Source organism: Bactrocera oleae, chromosome 2 (genome assembly GCF_042242935.1).
Source record: "Bactrocera oleae isolate idBacOlea1 chromosome 2, idBacOlea1, whole genome shotgun sequence".
NCBI classification, from domain to species: Eukaryota; Metazoa; Arthropoda; class Insecta; order Diptera; family Tephritidae; genus Bactrocera; species Bactrocera oleae.
In genome coordinates this window covers 18,276,492-18,298,746 of record NC_091536.1, presented here as the reverse complement: position 1 = coordinate 18,298,746, position 22,255 = coordinate 18,276,492, and the positions used below count along the sequence as shown (strand labels likewise).

The 22,255-nt window shown below is 33.2% G+C and overlaps 6 protein-coding genes across 9 annotated transcripts in view; 3 read left to right on the top strand and 3 right to left on the bottom strand.

Moving 5' to 3' along the window:
• The window catches only part of RhoGAP93B (MyTH4 and RhoGAP_KIAA1688 domain-containing protein RhoGAP93B), a 36,434-nt gene extending 35,561 nt beyond the window's left edge, over nt 1-873 (bottom strand). The window contains exon 1 of one of the 2 annotated variants that reach the window (XM_014247954.3): nt 309-873. In XM_014247954.3, the coding sequence (XP_014103429.3) occupies nt 309-334 (26 nt within the window). In that variant the 5' untranslated portion in view covers nt 335-873. The remainder of the gene's footprint in view (nt 1-308) is intronic. The other variant, XM_070110360.1, reaches the window with a different exon arrangement.
• A 462-nt stretch (nt 874-1,335) lies between these two features.
• LOC106627794 (uncharacterized) lies at nt 1,336-5,135 on the bottom strand. The gene is made up of 6 exons (XM_014248069.3): nt 4,779-5,135; nt 4,542-4,725; nt 3,198-4,488; nt 2,923-3,127; nt 2,687-2,859; nt 1,336-2,620 (listed from the first exon to the last, which is right to left on the bottom strand). The coding sequence occupies exons 1-6, from the start codon at nt 4,900-4,902 to the stop codon at nt 1,592-1,594; spliced, it is 3,006 nt and encodes a 1,001-aa protein (XP_014103544.2). The 5' UTR covers nt 4,903-5,135; the 3' UTR covers nt 1,336-1,591.
• Nucleotides 5,136-5,738: 603 nt separating this feature from the next.
• On the top strand, nt 5,739-8,449 carry Tbc1d22 (TBC1 domain family member 22). The gene is made up of 8 exons (XM_014248039.3): nt 5,739-6,420; nt 6,553-6,820; nt 6,879-7,059; nt 7,135-7,296; nt 7,368-7,554; nt 7,618-7,800; nt 7,867-8,090; nt 8,153-8,449. The coding sequence occupies exons 1-8, from the start codon at nt 6,030-6,032 to the stop codon at nt 8,285-8,287; spliced, it is 1,731 nt and encodes a 576-aa protein (XP_014103514.3). The 5' UTR covers nt 5,739-6,029; the 3' UTR covers nt 8,288-8,449.
• Nucleotides 8,450-8,786: 337 nt separating this feature from the next.
• Sec15 (exocyst complex component Sec15) lies at nt 8,787-11,403 on the bottom strand. The gene is made up of 3 exons (XM_014248038.3): nt 11,201-11,403; nt 10,043-11,130; nt 8,787-9,972 (listed from the first exon to the last, which is right to left on the bottom strand). Exons 1-3 carry the CDS (start codon nt 11,274-11,276, stop codon nt 8,866-8,868), a joined length of 2,271 nt encoding a protein of 756 aa, XP_014103513.2. The 5' UTR covers nt 11,277-11,403; the 3' UTR covers nt 8,787-8,865.
• Nucleotides 11,404-11,982: 579 nt separating this feature from the next.
• Nucleotides 11,983-15,104, top strand: rtet (major facilitator superfamily domain-containing protein rtet). Of its 3 annotated transcripts, none has more exons than XR_011396636.1 (7): nt 11,983-12,653; nt 12,711-13,052; nt 13,109-13,182; nt 14,095-14,270; nt 14,330-14,523; nt 14,585-14,722; nt 14,785-15,104. XR_011396636.1 is itself a non-coding variant. In XM_070110328.1 (7 exons), exons 1-7 carry the CDS (start codon nt 12,207-12,209, stop codon nt 14,874-14,876), a joined length of 1,416 nt encoding a protein of 471 aa, XP_069966429.1. In that variant the 5' UTR covers nt 11,984-12,206; the 3' UTR covers nt 14,877-15,104. The 3 variants fall into 3 exon arrangements, 2 of the variants coding, with proteins under 2 accessions (XP_069966429.1, XP_014103354.2); XM_070110328.1 differs by having other exon boundaries at nt 11,984-12,653; nt 14,330-14,476; XM_014247879.3 differs by having other exon boundaries at nt 11,987-12,653; nt 14,330-14,497.
• A 552-nt stretch (nt 15,105-15,656) lies between these two features.
• Nucleotides 15,657-22,129, top strand: Rab11 (RAS oncogene family member Rab11). Its single transcript, XM_070110338.1, has 5 exons — nt 15,657-15,757; nt 16,216-16,476; nt 19,725-19,846; nt 20,117-20,465; nt 20,539-22,129. The coding sequence occupies exons 2-5, from the start codon at nt 16,437-16,439 to the stop codon at nt 20,667-20,669; spliced, it is 642 nt and encodes a 213-aa protein (XP_069966439.1). The 5' UTR covers nt 15,657-15,757; nt 16,216-16,436; the 3' UTR covers nt 20,670-22,129.
• The last annotated feature ends 126 nt before the right edge of the window (nt 22,130-22,255 follow it).

Sequence of the window (22,255 nt, the reverse complement as noted above, 5' to 3'; positions counted from 1 at the left end):
ACATATATATTTATGTTTACATATGAAACCCACTCGGCTCTACAGTACCACCCATCCTTTGCAGTGTCGCTTTGCAAATTACTACCGCCGCCCATATCAACCCCCACACACATGTGCACACAAAATAGCAGTAACATTTAAGTTTTACGGACTATACAATATCAAAGGTAACTAGTTTGCAACAATCAGACACATTTATTGTCTTGCAACACGCTGAATGAGAAAAGTAGTATTGCTTTAAAATTCTTTAAGGCCATACATATATTTGCCTACTCAAAAAAATATCTGTATATATTTGACGTACACACCTTTCGTTGCTGCAACTCGAACTCATTTTTCTGCAACTGCGTTCGCCTTGAATGGTCGACGCTGACTTTTCCAAAGGCCGCTACAGCGACTTGCGCTATTCTGCACACAATTTTTTAATTTTGTGCTGCACTTTGATTTTCTTATCTTAAATTTTTTCTTTTTTATATTTTATAATTTATTAACACACATCTAAAACCGTTTACAACTTGAACGTTTTAACACTTTCCTACTTGATGAACTGCAATTTTCCTCCGTTTTTCACTACGGCGAACGTTGCTCCTCCCGTTTACACTTCCTTTTTTTCTTCAGTGCTACTGCCCACATTTCGAACTATTCAAATTGTACCATTTTCTTCTATCTTTCACCGTATAACCGATATAAGCATACATTATTTTTCAGAGCACTTAAATCATATCGGCATTTTAATTATTTCAATTCAATATTATCCTAGTTAAAAATACATATACATATACATATATTTGATATAAAAGTTACTTTCGCAACTACCGCTTTAGTTGTATATTACTCGCTCGCACGCACAACAGAAATGAAGTAACTGAGGAAAATAAACCCAAATGTCATGAAAAAGAAGCGAATAAACGAGTGCCGGAGACAATCGGGACTGCCGAAATGGAATAAATAGCAAATGCCAAATAGAAAGATACAGAGTTGCAATGAGACTAAATTATACTCCGACAAATTCAATCGATATCCAAAGGTAATATCAGCAACAAATCGATAGTTTTATCAAAAATCTTGCCTATTCATATTAACGAACAGAACATGGTTTTTATAATTATACCCTGAACAATATATAACCGCTCAACATAATTAGCCGAGTCGATTTAGTCATGTGCGTCTGTCTGTATATACGCAAATTAGTCCCAGATTTTGTGATATCGATTACAAATTGCAAAATTTGCTCACGTACTTTTCTACCCCAAGAAGCTGCTCATGTATAGTAACCGCCGATATCAGACCACTATAGCATATAGCTGTAATACAAACTGAACGATCAAAACATCCTTGTACGGAAAACTTATTTTATTGTCGAGATATCTTCACGAAATTTGGCTCGAATCATTGCAACGGTACAATATTCGAAGGGTATTATAGTTTCGGTTCAACCGAAGTTATTCTTAATTTTTATTTGTATATGCCAAAAAGGCTTAGTTTAAAGTGTACTTAGTAAACATATTACAAAAAAATTTGAATTAAATCTCCATTTACATAGGTGCATATGATTAAGTAAATCCATAAATGGCAAAGGTTGTTTGCTAGATCAGTAGCAATCAGCTGATATCCTTTCAATATTTGATTCCGGCTCGAATAGACTCAAAATGTCTTCCAAAAGCGATGCCAAATTTTCATTACACAAAAACCACTCGTCTTGTTTACAAATTTCTTCCTCGAAATCTGTGCGCCTAACTATAGCAAGAAACTCCTTTGCACTCACGTTACTAAATTGTCGGTAGTAGAATTTGTTTTTATGTTTTCGCTCGTAATTTGCTTGATGATGGCTTGATGCTGATTGCTTATTTTCCCCGTTTATATGCATATTTTGCTCATATGCTGCCGCCAATAAAGTTATGTCTTTTGTATCAAGTATAGATTCGATAATTTCTTCGGAATCCAGGAGTTCGACGATTTCTGCATCACCACTTACTATTTCCAAAGAATTAGTTTCCAACTTTATTGTTGCAGAAAGTGGACTATTTTGTGTTGAATCGTTCTTATTTGATGGACTGTTATTCAAAGACAGCAGTGTTGTGGTGGCTATATCGATATTATTGTCGGATGTTTGGTTATTAAGATTTACTGTAGGAATTGTAGTATCTGATGCATAGGTATAGTTATATTCATCAAGTTTATCAACCAAGTTTTTTACAAGACTTTTAGCTTCTCGAATTACAACCACATCACACTCGTCATTTAGACACTTTAGTATTGTGCCGAGGCAACCGCGTTGCGACAGTTCATTCAGTATTTTGGAAAATCGTAAATTTATTTCCTTTTCATTTAATTGAACAATCTTACGCTTCTCTTTGGAGAATGTTACTGGCGGAAATATACCATCAATCATGCCCTCATTAGACAGCAGATTGCACATCTCACTTCTCCAGGCTTTAAGTGCTTCAACTTTTACCTCCCAATGTAAATCGTTAACGACGCAATAGACTAGTGTAGAGTAAAAATTGTCTCTATAGCGATTGGTTATTCTACGCAGACTGTTTAATTTAGTAAACGTAGATAATGCCTCTTTGCGCACGATCCCTTCTGGTTCATTATGTAGCACATCAAATAGATGATCCTAATAAGTAGTATTGGAAAGAAGTTTAGTAATTTTAAACAATTGATTTTAAATATTAAAACTCACGGGTAAATTTTGTTTGCATAAATCCGTTTCCCATATAGCATCAATTGCTACAAGTTCTGAAATGCATTTTAGTGCAGAAGCACGGACATAAGGCTCCGAATCGTGTTTGGCCATATCATACACGATACGACACATCCAGTGCTCGGTTAAGAATTTCTGAAATGCGGGATACTCTGTAATATTAAATTATAAAAAATTTATTTAAAGTGAGCTAATATTATGAACATAAAACATACTAAAACGTGATATATTAGTAATTGAGATAACAAGCTCTAAAACGCTGTCACGCACTTCCCAAGCAGTGTCATGAGAACGTTTCATAATAACTGGGGCCATCACTAACAATGCGGAACCTTTTAGGTTATCTACAAGCAGCGCCATGTTCGGTGAAAGGAAGTGTTCTATTGAAAGTTTTAGCAATTTAAAAGATTGAACAGACACCTGCAATAAAGTAGAGGTAATTAATTGGTTAACATATCTCATTTAAAATTGATAATATATTTTATTTAACCTTTGTTGGTACATCGTCTGCTTGTAGCAGATACAACACGCAATTCACTAAGCAAATTGTCTCGATTGAGTCCTTCCACGTAATTTTGAATTTTTCGATCAGCGTTTGCATTGCAACCAAAATAGCATGTACGACACTAGAAAATTCAGAAATAACTGAAAAGCTTGGTATTTCTTTTAGAGTACAAGCGGAATCATCTGGACAGTCAATGATATTTTTAGGGTATAATGTTATTATAAACTCTTTCAGTGCATAAATGCAAGCTTGGAAAACAAGCACAGCCTGATCACGCTCCAATATATCCACCATTGACATGGCACCATGAATTGCTTTTAATGTTAAATCTGCGTTCGTTGTTGATGGTTTATTAAATAGCAAGTCTCTGTAAGCATAGCTGACGCGTAGTGTTAGTTCACATACTATTTCGAATATCTTTGTCATATATTTTTCAAATATTTCTTCTTCTAGAAATTCATGGGACCTTAAAAGCATGTGCAGAGGTAGCAGTTGAAAAGTCATCAACTGGTGTTCAAAGCGTACCAATTCATTTTCAATCAAAACCTCTCTAGGAACACGATTACGTAGTTTTTTCCATAATTTATGATTGATTTCAGCAACCTTAAGAAAGGTTACACAGTAATTTCGCGAGACACAAAACTTCATTTGATTGAATATCGAAACACAAAGTTCATTGAAATTGTCCGCTGGTATCTGATCTCCACTCCACTTATCATGCACTAATATAGCAAAGCTGTATGATGATAAAGTTGCTAAAATTTTGCGAATAAAATTTTCATTGTATGAAATTTCAGTTAGTTTCCAAACTGTAATTTCAACATTATACTCCGTTCTGCAGTATTCCGCAATACTAGTCTTTTCTTCCGATTCGAGCGTTTGTTGAAGAATAAATGAGATTAAGTCTAATGTTGAAGACAGCTTATGTTGCAGCTCGTAATCATCCACATTGATAATAATGTTCTCATTATGACTTTCAAAAACATTCGCCATAACAGGTTGAAAAACTTCAGTAAGTATTTCTTTTACGACTTTTTCATCTTTTGTTTTCACATCGTATTTATAGATCATCTCATATAGTAAAAGGCGCGCTTCACGTACCACGTACAGTGTGTGATCTTGATTGCAATATTCTATGAGAAATTGCCATACATTCATAGTACGCAAATAAGCTAAACCAATGCTGTATTTAGAGACAGCATGTAAAAGTCGTATAACACCTAATTTAATGGACGGATTGAAACGATGCGATTCACGTTTAACGACCATCAATACCCTAGTAAAAATTGAAGATTATAAATAAAGCTTGAAGTGTAATATAGCACTTACTTGTCGACTAAACGACGTTGTCTTATTTCGATTATGGTCCACTCATTGTTTATAAGTAAGCCAAAAACGTTGAAAGCAAATGAAATGACTTTGGAATTCAATTTGGTGATGTCCTCGCAAAGTATGTTGATGCAGCGGTCAACCCAATCCAAGGCAAAAGGTGCTTGTAGTATGTAAGCGTTATCTGGAATATATCATGAATTATGTTATAGAAAGCAACTAAAAATAAATATTAACCTTTTGCAGCCAAGTGTGTTAGTAGCTTATCAAAACAAACATTATGCTTTGTGATGAAATTCTCATCAAGGAAATATTTGAATATCTGCTTCAAATTAGTAATAATTTCCAGTCGTTCTTCCATATTGCAAACAAATGTCACTTAAATGTCGTTGTGTTGTAGCTTAAAGTTTGTATTTGATTTGGATTTGATTTTTAATATATAATGGCGCCATATATTGAATTGTTTTGTATTATTTTGCTTCTGTTAAATCTGATATTTTGATATATATTTCTTATCAAAGCACATAATATAATTCCTATAAGAAGTAATTACGAATATAGGAGAGCACTTATTGAAAGATATGTTTAGTGAAAGCTCAGGTGTCAAAGAAATCATATCATAATGAAATGTCAAAATTTCAGAACTTCATTATTATCATTATTTACCAAATTAATTATAATTAAGTTAAATAAATCTAAAATTAAAGCAGTACATTATAATATGCTAATTTTATATTATAATATTAATCAAAGCTTTATGATTTATAAAAAAGTTCTTAACAGTATAGTTCAGCAGCCTGAACGAAGACTAGAATTCAAAGGCAACAACAACATATGAGAAATGTTGGTACTACTTAATGCCAACAACAATGGCAACAACAAGAAACTCGAGTTTTGAGATGGATATTTTGCGCCCCAAAATCGAATAACCAGTGATAACCATTCACTCCACTACAGTAGTGAATTTGTTAATGGATTTATATACAATTAGTAGCTTAATTACTTCTAAAATTTAAGTGTACTCCATATCATAAACATATATTCTATTATTAATCGTCAGCATTTATTTTGAAATAGTTAAACTTATAAATACTGTTATATTTAATACGAGTACTTTGATTTCATGTGATATATCGATGTCTCCCAAAAATCGATATACCGTTGGCAGATCTACTTGATCTCAGTGCAATTTCGATTTGATAGCTGAGATATTTTTATTTCACACATTGAACACGTATTATTTGTTCCCAATAAGAATATTATTATTAGTTTCGTTTTTGAATATTACAATTAAATTGAATACAGTTTCATTTGGAATAACGTGTATACATATATCAATACTTTTTCGATTATGTAGTTCGAAAATACAATTAACCACAAAAGGGAATTGCAGTTTAAATTAAAAGAAAGCTATTCCGCAACAATTATATGGATCCTTATAAATTCAGAGCTATTCTATAACTTAAGAATTTGGCATTCGCGCATACTATGGACAATAATGTAGACGGTGCAAGACAAAACGGCAGCAACAAAAGCAATACCAACACGGATAGTGCAGTCCCAGCGGCAAATACGAATAACATCGCTGCATCAACGACAACAACAACATTGCCTACTAATAAAAACACAAATAACAGTATCAGCGTTAATAACGTCAGCAATAGTAGTGGGAACTCTTCATTTTGGAAAAATAGCGGGAGATTGGTGCCAGGACGTCCAAGTCCTAAGCGTGTTGACGCCATTAATTTTAGTGGCAAAGGTGACGGTATGGTGTCTACTTTTCGTGATTATCAGCAGTCTGTTAGCGATGCTTGGGACACGGGCGATGACGAATTTTGTATTATATCCGGTACAGCTTCAGGTGGACAGCTGGGAAATGGTAAGTGTCTAAGCGGGCGCTATGTGTTTAATATTAATTAAAACTGACACAATATCTAACACCCACAATGTATATACTTTCAACATATAAATCGCAAAACAAACATCGTCTGTTTAATACGTATTTTACTAGATTCGCGTATATCAAAAAAAGTCTCACAGACAGCAGCTTTAAATGTGATTGAAACGCATCGGAATTCAGCAATTACTTCCACCACACATACAACGGCAGCAGCAACAGAAGTGATCACAACAACAGGGGAAGTAGCTACAATCAATAACACAACAACTAAAGTGCCAACTACAGAGGAACAACAATGTCTCAAATTGCAATCATCAGTCAATCGAAGAAGCGAAGAAACGGAGTCATCAAATGACTCAAAGAGCGAAGCGGAAGCGAGGTAGTGAATAAATGTTTGAAGTTTATTTGAATGCATTAATCTAATGTTTAAATTACAGAATTAAAGTTGTACGTAATTTCCACGCATACCCTGGACGACCACAACTACAAAAGTTCAGTTCCAATTCCCAAGAAACCGAATATGAGACAAAAATCGAAAAATTTCATGTTTTGTTGGAATCACCGCTCTTAGATTTAGTGGCATTAAAGAAAATAAGCTGGTCAGGTGTACCAAAAAAGGTTTGCAAGCAAATATGTTATTGCATTTCATAGAGAGCAAATAACTAGAGTTTTTAATAAATTTCATCTTGACAGATGCGCGCGGTCAGCTGGCGACTACTCTCTAAGTATTTACCACCAGCGAACGAACGACGAAATGCCGTGCTCGAAAGCAAACGACAAGGATATCAGGATTTACGACATAATTATTTTAGAGTCGACAGTCAAGACGAGTCACAGCAGGACACCTATAGACAGGTGTGTAAACTCTAAAATTATAAATACTATAAAATTTGGTGATTATATTTTCTGTTATTTTTTTTTGTTAGATACATATCGATGTGCCACGTATGAATCCACAAATATCACTCTTTCAACAAAAGCTCGTACAGGAAATGTTTGAACGTATTTTATTCATATGGGCGATACGTCATCCAGCATCGGGCTATGTGCAAGGCATTAATGATTTGGTGACACCGTTTTTCATTGTCTTTATGCAAGAAGTACTCGAACCAGGTTATGTTTCTTTTTACGTTTCAAATGATGCAATAATTCTAAGGATATCAATTTTTTGAACAGGCACGGATTTGGAAAAATTCGATATTAGCACATTACCTGTAGATAAACGAGACGCCATTGAAGCGGACTCCTTTTGGTGTCTCTCTAAATTTCTCGACTGCATACAAGATAATTACATTTTTGCGCAATTAGGTATTCAAGAAAAGGTTAATCAACTAAAAGATCTTATACAGCGGATTGATGGTGTGTTTAACAAGTGATAAACTTTCTTTTTTTCAATAACTTATTTAACTTAACGGTTTATGGTAGGAAATCTTCATCGTCACCTGCAAGCGCATGGAGTGGATTATCTGCAATTTTCTTTTCGTTGGATGAATAATTTACTAACACGGGAACTACCACTACATTGCACTATACGCTTGTGGGACACATACCTCGCCGAATCTGATGGCTTTGCACTCTTCCATTTATATGTGTGTGCAGCATTTCTATTGCATTGGAAAGACAGATTAATGCAACAAAATGATTTTCAGGTAAGCATTTCGCATTTAACTAATTGGGTTATCTATATATAAATATAATTTAATGCATTTAGGGTCTTATGCTACTACTACAAAATCTGCCAACGGAAAACTGGTCTGATCGTCAAATAAATGTACTGGTTGCGGAGGCGTTTCGTTTAAAATTCACTTATGCTGACGCGCCAAAGCATTTGGAGGCGAAAAGTTGACACCAGCAGCAACGGAAAACATATATCTATGAGTACGTGGCATAATTTTGGTTAAATAAAGACATGCGTTAGTTATGAAAGCGTTTAAATGCTTAATTATTCTCAAAACAGTCAGTTAATTGCATAAATAATACAAACGCATTCACACATCCAGCATAAATATACGATTATTATAATAATAATTATTATAAGTTATTGCATATACTTTGTATATATTACACAAACAATGTTTAACTCAATGATGCATCAATTTTTTTCCGGTGAGAATTTATAAAATCGAAGCAAATATCATATAACGAAATGTAAACAAAGTTGCAATTCTTTTATATATTACAATAAATAAAATTAAAGTAAAAATGTAGCTTATGCAACGAAAATTAGAATTTAAAATCGTTCACTTTAATACACTTCGGGCGCTCTAAGACAAAAAATCTTAAATAGGTAGGTGAGTTGGGTATTCAAGTTATATATAAACAAATAAATAAAATCTCAAGCGCTATTTGATTTTATAGTAATTGTTTATAATATATATTGTTTGATCAAAATCAACTGGTATCGGTTGAAAGTTGTTCTACAGTTTAATTCTGTCGTTCAGTCAAATGTTTCAGTTGTTTCAGCACTGTGTCCAAGAGCTTCTTTTTATCATTTTTACGCAGCACCGAAAACATAGTCTTTTTATCGGCCTCGCGTATCTTTTCCAAAATAACAATAATCGATTGTGGATGCACCAAATGATAGCGATTTTCTTGTTTGCCATAATCATGTAAATAAGTGCTCCACTCCTCCATAATGAGTAGGTCCAGTAATTGGCGATTTTTGAGAAAATATTTGGAAAGCTCGCCTTCACGCAAACCAGGCACAGGCTCGGACGCTGCAAAGAATTCGCATTGCAGAACATCCAAATTTATTTGTTGTAGTGCACCAGTTGATATTTGTTTTACCTCCTCGTCATAGAGTATATCATAGATTTTGCTCGCAATGTGCTCACAGGTGCGACGACAAGCCGTTTGCGCTATGCCAGGCAATTTGAAAGCAAAATTATCAAAAGTACTCTTTAAATAGGAAATCATGTCGGTGATGTAAGCGGATGCAATGCCTGGTGGTTCGATAAGTAACCAGTCATATGCTGCCAAATCAAAGAATTCATCTATTTTCGAACAAATGCGTATGCCAACCTGTTTTTCAGCTTCCTGCCGTGCCACATGAAACATAGCCGAGGGCGTTTGCGATATGTTACTCACCGTATTGGTCATATGACAAACGAATTCATCTAAAAATGGGCCAGCCTTTTCCAAATATTGTGTGTCAACTATAATTTGTATTAGTTGTGGGAGCGCAACGCTTGGATTGCGAAATACCATAGAGAGGCAACCACTGAAACTGCGTGTCAGTAATAAATTTGCGGCTTTACGAACCATTGCTGCAACTTCATTTGGCGAAAGTGTAAGCTCCTCGGCGAATTTCATACACGCATACATGAACTCCTTGGCCTGATGATAGACTTCGGGTACCATACGCGAAAAAGGGAATTTCTTAGGAAACGTCGCATTTTCCAATTGCTCCGAATGAAATGGAAAACGTTCTATAATTGACTCATACTCTTCCTGATTTTCAACAATCATGGGCTGGAATTGCTCTTTATCCAATATGTCGCGAAAGACGTGAACCCAACGTTGCAGTAAAACCTAGAATTCAACATAACATACAATAATATATTTACTACAACGTAACTATGTTGCACTATTTAGTATTTACCTCGTTGTAGTGATCACGCATATTGTGAAGGCACTCGAATAGCATATTTACGGTGTATCCGTAACATTTGAAAGTATTTATAGAGAGCATAATTAAGTTTTTTATGCGTAGCAAAATATTTGGATCCGTACAAGATGACGACGCCATGCTAATCTCATTTACAAATTTCGTTAACGATGTGGACCATAAATCTTCCAAATATGAAGTTGTTACAACATCACCAGCTGTATTCTTCACATGATCTTCCACAATGAAAAATCCGACAATAGCACAAATATAAGTTTTGTAAGCCTCCAAATTATCGTGCATACCCGGCGGCGGTTGTAAAACAAGCTTGGACTGGTCGCGGCGCTGCTGACGATAATCCTTTTCAAAATACTCACGCTGACCCAATACCATGTAAATGTGTAAACAACGATATATTGGAGAGAAATCTATTAAATCTTGCGCACTCAAATTATTTTCTTCGTCCCGATTTTCCTGCTGTCGCAATAGCTTATGCTCCTCAATAATTGCATTGATATCCAGCTTTTGTAATTGTTTTGTGTGCGTAATGGCCACCTCTCCAATTTTAGGTGAAAACTTTCTAATATTTTCCAGGAATTCTCGAAAGTCCGCTTCAGCGGAACGTCTTATATTTTCCTTAATAACTGGTATTGCCTGCCTAATTTGGGTGGCAAAACGATAATTGTTCAAGCCAACCAAATGCTGTGATTCCAAAGTTTCCAAAGTGCGTAGTGATTGGTAATACTGCTTATTGTTTGCTTGCTGGGTAAATTTAATGTAGCACTCGAGAGCAGGGAGACAGGCTTGAAGTGCATCAATAGCGCTGGCCAAATTTGATTCAATTTGACGAGCACGCACTAAATCTTGGCCCTGCTGTAAAACAGATGCACTTATTTGCTGCAACGATCTATCCAGTGTATGAACCTCTTCATGCAGTTGCTTAGCTTGTGTACGCACTTGTAACAGTTCTTGTATTGAATCTATAAATCCTTGGTAATACAGATTGCATATGCGTTCAATATCCTTATCATGACTACGTATACGCTGCTCCAATTGTTCAGAAAGTGACTCAGTGTTATTTCCTTTATTATAGTAATGACATTGAAGAGTTAAGACGCTATAATTGTGGGTGGATATAGTAGTCGTAAATACCTTCTAAAATGGATCGGAATGTGGGCCCCCAATAGTCGTCTACAGCTTCAATGTCCTGCACTGTTACTTTTGACATTATTTAATAATGTGTAATTACTTATTATGAGAGATAATAAAAGTAGTAATTTTTTATTTGCCCGGTCAAAACAAATTTATATAGCTGTGAGTCTAATCAGAAAAATTTCTACTTCTTTTACAATCGCTTATTCTCAATAGCTAACTCGAAGGCAAAGGATAGTCAACTGGAAAATTGTATAATTGTGGTAAAAATTCTGAGGAACGTATTAATATTATTAATAAAAGATTATTTAAATATATTTGGTTAATTATAATATAAACTAAAAATTCATCATAGAAACTAGTGTACCATATATTATTAATAAAGTCTGTTTAACGGATTTGAGTGCATATTTATTCCGAAAAATTCAAGTTATTGATATATTTATGTATAAGTATTAAAGAAAATCTAAAGGTTTCATTAATCACAAGATGTGATAATATGGTAAGATATATCCATTTAATTTGTTTACTTCTCATTCACAATGGAATGAATTTAATAGTAGTTATTAGTATTGTTTTATTGAAATAAGTATTGATTATATATATAACAATGGAAATCAAATTACAAAACTTACAGCAATCAGTAATATGTTTCAGTATATATATATAGACAAGATTTAACTTAATTTAGAATGTAACTAACTAATACCCATTAGATGGCAACACTTGAATACTAGAATGTTTTTGTTTATAATTATCGTTTTTTGTTTTTTGGTCAGATAATTATGTATTGTTGTTGTAACGTCGCTAGCTTGTTGCACATATTCGTTTCTCGTATGATTGGAGCAACTTTCACTTCACAAATGTGTAGTCAGCCAACCAATCCGGTTAAGCATATGACTGTTGTGCTTTAATATTTGCCAAAAAGTAATAAAATTAGCAATTAGCGTTAAAGCTTAAAGCATTATAAATTTATTTAACAAAGTTTACAACTATTTATAACTACATGACTGCAACATCTACGTTAAAAAGCCGCAATGGCAATCAAGTTATTAACAACAATCTTGCAGAAGTGCCTACCACCAAAAGGCATGATAATCAGACTAATAGTGTTCAAAAGACTGATGATACTGCTGGAAAGAATTCGCGTTCAATGATGACCTTAATATTTATTTCGCTTTTGTTTGACTTACTCGCTTTTACCATGATCCTCCCACTAATGCCTTCCCTGCTCGAGCATTACCGTCAGAATGACAGTTCTGGGTTGTATAATTTGATGACGCGGCGAATACATTGGTTTCAGCAACTTGTTGGGGCTCCAGAACGATACACATCGGTATTGTATGGTGGTTTTTTAGGATCCATGTTCAGTTTTTTACAATTTATAGCTAGTCCCATTGTTGGTGGGCTATCCGACTATTATGGACGTAAGCCGTTAATGTTCATTTGTGCGGTAAATATATCGATCATTTGTAAGGACAATTTATTTTTATATATGATTATTTTACAGAGTGGTATTGCTTTATCCTATCTCCTATGGGCTTTCTCCAGTAATTTTGCACTTTTTGTACTAGCACGATTTGTTGGCGGGATCAGCAAAGGTAACATATCCCTTTGCATGTCAATTATCACTGATGTGTCCAGTGTTAAGACACGTGCATTTGGTATGGCACTTGTTGGTGTCGCCTTTTCGGTGGGCTTCATTGCTGGTCCCACAATTGGTGCGTTATTTGCGCGTTCATTAAATAAATCAGTAGAATCTTGGTATTTGGCACCCTCATTATGTGCCTTCACTTTTGCTATATGTGATTTAGGAATCATTGCATTTGGTCTAAAAGAAACATTACCAAAAGTGAGTAGTCGTTAGTTGAAAGGGAAAGGTACAAATTGACAATTTTCTATTATCAGGAAAAACGCGTAAAAGAGATATCATCGGCGATGTCATATGCTATTCAATTATTGGACGTGCGATCAATATTCAGGTGCGTGTAAAATAAAACTAAACTAATATATATACTTATTATAAAGTTTATCAAATATCATTTGCTCGCAGTAATATTTGCATATTAATTACAGATTGTTTTTAGTTACTTATTCAATTACTGTTACAGCCATCATATACTCTTATCTATGTTTAAAAATTTTTATCCTCACTTTGAAGTATAGTATGTTAATCACCGCGTAGCGTTTGCATGTTTCATTTACAAGCTTATAACACTATTTTATTTATCAGCACTTTCGTGCTGTATACGCAAATTAGATAAGAAGCTACTCTTAGTTGACATTAAAGTTATTAAAACCACAAAATACTACAACAACATTATTTTTTAGAAGTAATTTTTTTGTGATGAAACAGTTAAAACCTATTTTTAAAAACCAATGGTATTTCATAGTATGACATTTGAAGAATATTCTGCTAAATTTTCATAAAGAAATATTTAAAATACGGTAATGGCAGCAATTGTTCTGGAGCGTTTCGATAAAGTTGAATTGCGATGCACCTCATAACTTGGTGCTGGATCATATACAACCAAAATATATCGTTATATAATAGGTTGCCCTAGTAACGCTGGGGGGCTCGAAATTTAAATTTTTTACTTTTTGAGAACACTTTAAAGAAAAGAACGCGATCTAGTATATGGTATGGTTTTAAAGTTAAGAGGCGCCACCAACTTTGAAAACGTAAATTGTGGGGCCTTAAAGTTTTGAAATCTGATGTAAAACGTTTATAAAAATACTCGTAATTTCGTCAATAAGTTAAAATTTAGACGCAATATTCTTGAGGTGACATGCATTCATTTAAAACAAAACAATTAGTAATCGTATTCTGCATTTATGATAAGCGTTTCATAATTATAAACTTACATAATTTATTAACATGTCTACAAAAATAGATTCTCTGCAATTAAGAAAGTGTCCAATGCCGAAATACTTGCACTTCGTAAAATAGGGCTAATTTACTTCTTATACCTATTTCTGTATTCCGGTTTGGAATTCACTGTCACATTCTTAATGTACCACAAGTTCGGCTACAATTCCATGGAGCAAGCAAAAATGTTTCTTATGACAGGTATTTATATACATTAAGTTAATATATATTTTTATATAATTTTTCGATTTTTATTGTAGGTGTTGTCATGGCCATTCTGCAAGGAGGAGTTGTTCGGAGACTACCTCCTCAGGCGACAAAGCCATGTGCTGTATTTAGTTTGTATCTGATTGTACCTGCATTTATATTAGTTGGATTAGCGAAGGATGGATATTTGCTATATGCAGGCATGTTCCTTTTTGCAGTTTGTAAGTTTACTGTTAGAGTTATTATGGTATATACATATGTACATAACGTTTTATAAATTATTTAAATTACGATTACCCCATTTATAGCCACAGCCTTTGCTGTTACCTGCCTAACCACATTGGTTTCACGCTATGGCAATGACGATCAAAAAGGTTCGGTGCTCGGTATTTTCCGTTCTTTGGGTGCCTTGGCACGTGCAGTTGGTCCAGTTGTTGGTTGTATTTGTAAGTATCATGTGTGTATTCAAACAGTTTCAATCTATTTTTATACTTTGATGTATATATAGCGTTTTGGAGCTTTGGTTCGCGACTAACTTATATTACTGGCGGTCTTTTATTACTGGGCCCAGCGTACATTTTACAAAAGTCAAAGCTTTAATAATTTAAATATTAAGCAAGAAATTTTAAAGTATTTAAACATGGGTTTCGTGCCGTACAGTATCATAAGTAATAATTTGCATAAAGTGCTCATTAATTTATTGTGTATTATGAAATTTTCTTTACTTATATTTTTATATCATTTTAGTATTTAAGAATAAAGTTGTATCGAATATTGCCAAAAATTAATTAAATATATTGTGCATAGTTTTGCTAAAAAAAAAGGTAATTTATATTCTACAACTTTTTAATAATAATAGGAGTATTTCCAAATCTAAATGTAATTGTTTTATTTTTTTTATTATAGTAAGTAAAGTTTAACATTATGATATAAATGAATTTTCAATTAAAATGTACATATATGTATGTTGTAAAGTAAAACTCTCGATTATATCCTACAATCTTGCCAAAGGTGATACACCGATTAAAGCGATCTTCAAGCTAGTCGATACCTTTTGTGTTATGTTTAAAAATAGTCCCTTCCATACCAGCCAGCATTTTCTTCAGTTTGGAGACTATAACTATATTCACTCACTATTTGTATTTGTCAAAATGGTTTAATTAACATTGATGGTCAATTCGATTTTGTGGGCAGCTATTCTTTATTATAAAGCTAATAAATGTGGTTGATTCATTTGTGTTTTTAAACACAAAAACTACCATAAGTAAATTTAAATAAATTTAAAGTAACGTTCAATTCAATTATGTTGGAGATGTTCCGAATATATTGTAGTAGAGGATAGAAAAGTAATAGCGTATATTTTCTTTTCCTTTTAATTTTCGCCTTCGTCGCACGCCATATTTAATATTGAACAACGGCACATCGAGCAGGGAAGAAGAAGATATTTTCGTGTGTCGTCGTCGTAGTTGTCGCGTAAAAAGGTGATTAATATTGAAAAGTTTAAAAAAGCACAGCAAATATAATTGTTTTCATATATTTATGACTAAAATTAAGTTTTTAACTTTGTTAAGAGAGTAGAAATAACAAATAAGCAATCTTTTAAGTGTAACTTATCAAATTGTGTATGCAAAACTTAGGCGAATTCCGATGGAAATAAAGCCACAGTATAGACAATTAAGTAGAAGTAAATGCTGAAGCAGTAGAAGCAGCAGCCTATCAATCAGTGGAAAAAAGTTACCGCCCCGTCATTTTTTCTAATTTAATATTTTCTTTTTTCTTCCATTGGTTTTACGGTCTGTGCTGTCGTTGAACGTCGTCGTCATTGTCACCCATCCGCTGGACCGTCGCATTGCCCTTTGATTTCACTGCCGTCTTATGTGTTTGTGTGTTTCATCGCATTTCGGTGAACAATCGTGAATTTTTTATTACTATAAAAAAGAGCTTTTGAGAAAGAGTAGTAAAAAGATACGCAAATTACATACCGAAAAAAACTTTCCAAGTAAAACCGACGATAAAGAAGAAAATTGTTGGAAAATAAAACAAGTAGAGTAACTCAAAAAGGATAAACGCAGGTCACCCAATTGCATAGCAAAAGCAAAAAAAAAACAAAGAGGAAGCAGCTACGCCAAAAACAGTTGAAAAAATAATTTACAGCCAATCATGGGTACTAGAGAGGATGAATACGATTATTTGTTTAAAGGTAATTAAATTTTATTTGTGTTTAAATGTGATTATATGTGAATAAGGATCTAAAAATACAGAATGTATATAAAGAGAAATTCATCAATACCGTGCGATGACGTAGCTCATGTGAAATTGGTTGGTGCAAGTTTGACTACTTTAATTGAATAGCATACAGACTAAGTGCGTAATGTATGGAGAAAATATAGATTAATCTTAATAAAGGTATAACTATGTTTCGTTATGCTCATTCACAAGCAGAATTATAAACATTCAGTTGATACTGCGTAAAGTTGTAAGCTACATATTTAATTCAGTAATAGCAAGCTGAAGTCACATCAGAATGATACATTGTGTGTATGCGGTTAATCTCAAGTTGTGGGTGCTTTTTCAATATGATCAGTTGGTTTATGATTTTCTTTCAGCTGTTTTTTTTTCTTTTTTTTTTACCTAAACCGCCCCCTCAGTCGCTGGTTAATAATAAGTCAGCTGCAATAACTATCGTTGTCACTACTTACCACCACACGGAACCATGCAAAGCAGACATCCAACTTTTATCGGCATTCTATTGCATGCCGTAACATATTCTTGTTCTTGCATATTCTGCTTTGTACACACACGTTTGCTTTGCTATCGTTATTGGACAATTGGCTTTGTGACACGTTGCATAAAGTATTTCGGACGAGTTAACTATTCACCTATTTTTTTTTTAACAGTTTCGCATAAATTGTTGTATTTTTCTATCATTTTTTTTTTATATGTGAATTCCAACTGCGTATATGTATTTTTTCAAATTAAATTTGATTTATTTACATGTGATGTTATTGTGCATATATGTATATAGAATAGTCTAAGTAAATCTATTACTGTGACGTTTCAGATGTTCCCTTTGTTTTCTCAGCTGTAAGCAACATTACCCTCCACAAAAGCCTCATCATGATTGTGTTTAATCGAACAAACAATTTCCTCTTATATTAAAAATTTCTCTGTTTTTCTCATTGCGTTCTCTGTTGTTGGTGCAGAGGACCAGATTTATTTCCCAGCATCGATAATTGCGCACAAAACAACACTGTATTTTATATATGTATAAAATGCATTCGTATGTACATAGATATGCACATATTGGCATTATTATTTTTGTGTTTTTCTTAAACACTTCTTGTATTGCATTTTATTACGCATCCGTTTTTTCATCAATTGTGATAACATATGTATATGTAGCTATGTACATATATAGAAAAGTTTATTATGGCAATGGTGGAACGTAAAGAAAACAAGAAAAAGCGTTAACTTTGGTTGCATCGAAGCTATATAGGCCCTCACAAATACAAAATATCCCATACAAGAAACTGATTTTGATCGGTCAGTTTGAATGGCAGCTATAGCCATAGTGGTCCGTTCTGAACAGTTTCTTCGGATATTGTATCATTGTCTTAGACAATGATCAGACAAATGCGCAGCTTCTTAAGGTGAAAAGGAAGTGTGCAAAATTTCAGAACGTTATCCTAAAAGGTTCAGGATATAAACAGTACTTATATCTGCTAGTAATGGAATGTGTAATCATTATTTTTGCGTTGTTCATAGATACAGACTCTCATTTTTTAGTTTTTAATTTTCTTTTCGCTTTTATTGTTTATTTGGTGTTTTTTCTTTTTATTTTTTCGTTTTGTTGGAATAATGCATAACATATAATTCTTTTCAATTAGGTGGAGTAGTCATTGCAAGCTTACGCAATTTGAATACCACTCGAAACTCAAATTCCCAAAATTTGGTGACTCATGCCCAACATTACTGACTGAGTTATCAGCAAAGTACGAAATGTTGAACTAAAAATATTTTACGATAAAGCGAAGCACTAAATGAACTGGATGCAAGATATTTTAAATTTCTTACATTCTTAAAAGCAACTAATATAGCATAGTGAGGAGAAGCAATGTTTATCAACGCTGTTATATAGCAGTTAATAAATATAAATGTACTACATATAATCAGACATAAATTATACTTTCATACATATCGGTGTAACCGATTAATTTGGCACTTAGCGACTGTTACCATTTACCTCTACTGTTACCAATTAACTTTGTGTTTTTTTTTGTTGAAATTTCTATAATTAATACATTAGGGTGAAGCGAAAAAAACATTTTTTTTTGCTTAGCCTGAGGGTAAAATCTGTAGATTATAAAAGAAGAAAATGTTTAGACAAAATTTACTTTAAAACACAGTGGGTCGCCTCTAGATGTCCAAAAAATTTTTTTTTTTATAATTTACAAATTTTACCCTCAGGCTAAGCAAAAAAAAACTTCGCTCCACCCTAATATCCATATGTACTACACAAAATTATCTCCAAGCTCGTTAGTTTTGCAACGGGATAAGTTGGTTGATCTTAGAAAAATAATAATACGTATTTACAAAATTAATTATTAGTCAATGAGAATATTTGTTGTAAATGAGTCCAGGGTCTTTGATTCCGACATATAGACTCGTACCAACTTAAATATATCAAATAGTTTGTTTACAACAGAGGAATTCTGGTTGTCTTAACTACTATTCTTAGGGCCGTTTTCTCAATATCTGGTTAGCAACCATATGTCAGCTAAGTTCTGCTTAACTCAATGGAGAGAAGGGGTCTTGGTGGATTGCGGTGCCTACCAATCTATAGTAGTGAGAATATCAAATCTAAGTAATTGACGTTGTTGACTCCTTACTTTCCTTTAAGTTAAGTGATGAGATAACTCTAAAAAGCGAACATATGGAAAAGAATTTACTGTAATGAGAAACTTTATAAGGGTATACATTTATAAATATTTGTACATATGTTAAAAATTATATATTTGTAAAAATTTATTAAAATGTAGGTGCTTTCTTTTCGTTTAGCAGCTTAATTTAAACACGGTTCCCTCAATTTTCTGAATATATTGTATAAAAAAGGAATTGATTTTACGCTAGCCAAGAGTTAAAAATTTAATATGATTATTGTTTGTCAAACCAATGCCGATATTAGATCAGTGTATATTTATCTCCATAGTATGCGATACTTTTCAACAGAAGTGTGTGGAATACATTTATTTCAGTAAATTTTCGAATGAATATTTTGCTGTTTTATACATAATTTTTCTATCAATTATTATGACTGGTAGTGCAATTCATTGCAAATGATCAAACTCACGATTACTTCAATAAAAATCCCTTGCCCAGCATTGTCACATGGCTATATTCAATAATCCACAAGATTAACTTAATAATTCTTTCATTTCTCATTTTTAGTTGTGCTGATCGGCGATTCCGGCGTTGGTAAAAGTAATTTGCTATCGCGATTTACGCGCAATGAATTCAACTTGGAATCAAAGTCGACAATTGGCGTAGAGTTTGCAACGCGTAGCATAGAGGTAAATAATATTTACTAATAAGTATTACACTAGATATAATTAATCTGTTGACATGCATTTAAAGATATACTAAAGCAATAACTGTATATGTACACTGATACACAAGTTAACACAACCAATGCAGATATTTAACGCATTACGTGCTAATAATATACGATATCGCATTTCAGATTAAATTATCAATTTATTTGTCTCCTATCACAGCTCTCACATTAACATATGTACACATGTACACGTACTAATTAATTTGCTATAATTTGCCACATTTAGGTTGATGGCAAGACGATTAAAGCGCAGATTTGGGATACGGCTGGCCAGGAGCGCTATAGAGCTATCACGTCTGCATACTATCGTGGCGCTGTCGGTGCACTGCTTGTCTATGATATTGCCAAACATTTGACATACGAGAATGTGGAGCGATGGTTGCGGGAATTGCGCGATCACGCTGATCAAAATATTGTCATTATGTTGGTTGGCAATAAGTCCGATTTGCGACATTTGCGTTCCGTGCCGATGGATGAGGCGAAACTCTTTGCCGAACGCAATGGGTTAAGTTTCATAGAGACATCTGCCCTTGATTCGACGAACGTTGAAACTGCATTCCAAAATATACTCACAGGTAAGAAGTTGAAATGGAAACACTGTTGTGTATGAGGTAATTTAGAATATAACTCTGTTTTTTTATTTTTTAGAAATCTATCGTATCGTATCGCAGAAACAAATCAGAGATCCACCTGAAGGTGATGTCATTCGTCCAAATGTGGAGCCCATTGATGTGAAGCCGACTGTTACAGCCGATGTGCGCAAGCAGTGCTGTCAGTGACCGCCTTATGCACGTCCTGCATTACTTTTAAATGTCATTTATGCATAAATAATAAAAACCAACAATACTACAATAAATGAAAAAATACAAAAACCACGACCACAATTTCCCCCAAATGAATCCAAATCTACGCCAGTGGCAACAAACGACAGCAAAACATAAACAGAAGAACAGAAATAGATGCAGCAATTATTATTAATATTACCCACATACACTAAATGGCAAAGAAATGAGTGAAGCAGAAAATAGTGAAACTCCGTTGAAATTTATTGAAAGAAAAGTAATAATTTTATTTATAATTTGAACGTGTATTTTCTATAAAAAAAAAAAACATAATGAAGTGAGCAATGAATTACCCTCTATGCTATTATTACACTTAGAGAACTACCCCGCAATCGTCCCAGCTCTTTTAAACGCTTTTATGAAGTTGCTCAACAAAATTTCAATACAACAAGAAAAAAAACAGACATAATCAAGTAAACTGAGTTATTGTATTAGTGATGCATTATTTATATACACTTTATAACAAGTTGCCCAATCAATATCGCTACTTACTATTTGGTTCCTTATGCTAGTATATACATATATATATTTTTTTTTTTTGTTCAGATGTTGCTAATTTGTTTAACAAAGTGTTGCTTAATTAAATAAATCGATTCAGTTAGATTAATAACCGACTAATTATAAAAAACAAAAACATTTCTACATTTTTTTTACATTTAACTTAATGAAAACGATATGCAAAATTCTCCATGTAAATTTAATTTTTTTATTGTTCAAAAGATATGTAAAACTATTGTAAATGTTTTAGTAAAATGTAATTAAAAATAACAAATGCGAAAAACGAAATTAATTTAAATATTAATTATAATTAAGAAAAACACACACACACACGCAAAAAAAAATGCAAAAAATTATTATTCTGCTTTTTTAATTAAAACAAAGAAATAAAATTTTATATAATATTACTATGAAGTAATCAAAAACAAAACTAAACACCAAAATACATACAATACTGTTCGCAGCGAGTAATGCACACACATACATAAATATATACGAGAGCATGGCGAGAAATAAGCGGTTTAACAAAGGTAGTCAACTGTAGGTGGAATGAAAAGAATTAGTTTTTGATAGCGTAATTGTGTGGACCCAACAGATAAAGGGAAAGCTAAAATATGAAATATCGTGAATCTAATGGCAGAGAGGAAGGCATAGCAAACAAAAAATGCGTAACCGAGTAATAATTAATTAATTGGAAAACTTATAAAAACTAAAAATAAAAGCGATACAACATGCAACAGCCAGTTGTACATTATTGAAGATTATACATTTAAAAAGAAAAAAATTTAATTAATCGATCGATTGATTAATGCAATTATATTGTGTTTTGCTATATTTACCTATGTTAAGTGTATCTAAATAAATAAAATAAAATTGAAAACAACAAAATGTAAATATAAGATGGGTTTTATTAAAACACTAATGTGTCACTGAGAAGTGTGACGGACTTAGCTTAATTCTGGACAATTTGAACTTGCTAAGAATAAAACTGCAGTAAAAACCAGTGAGAAACGATAATGAGAGTG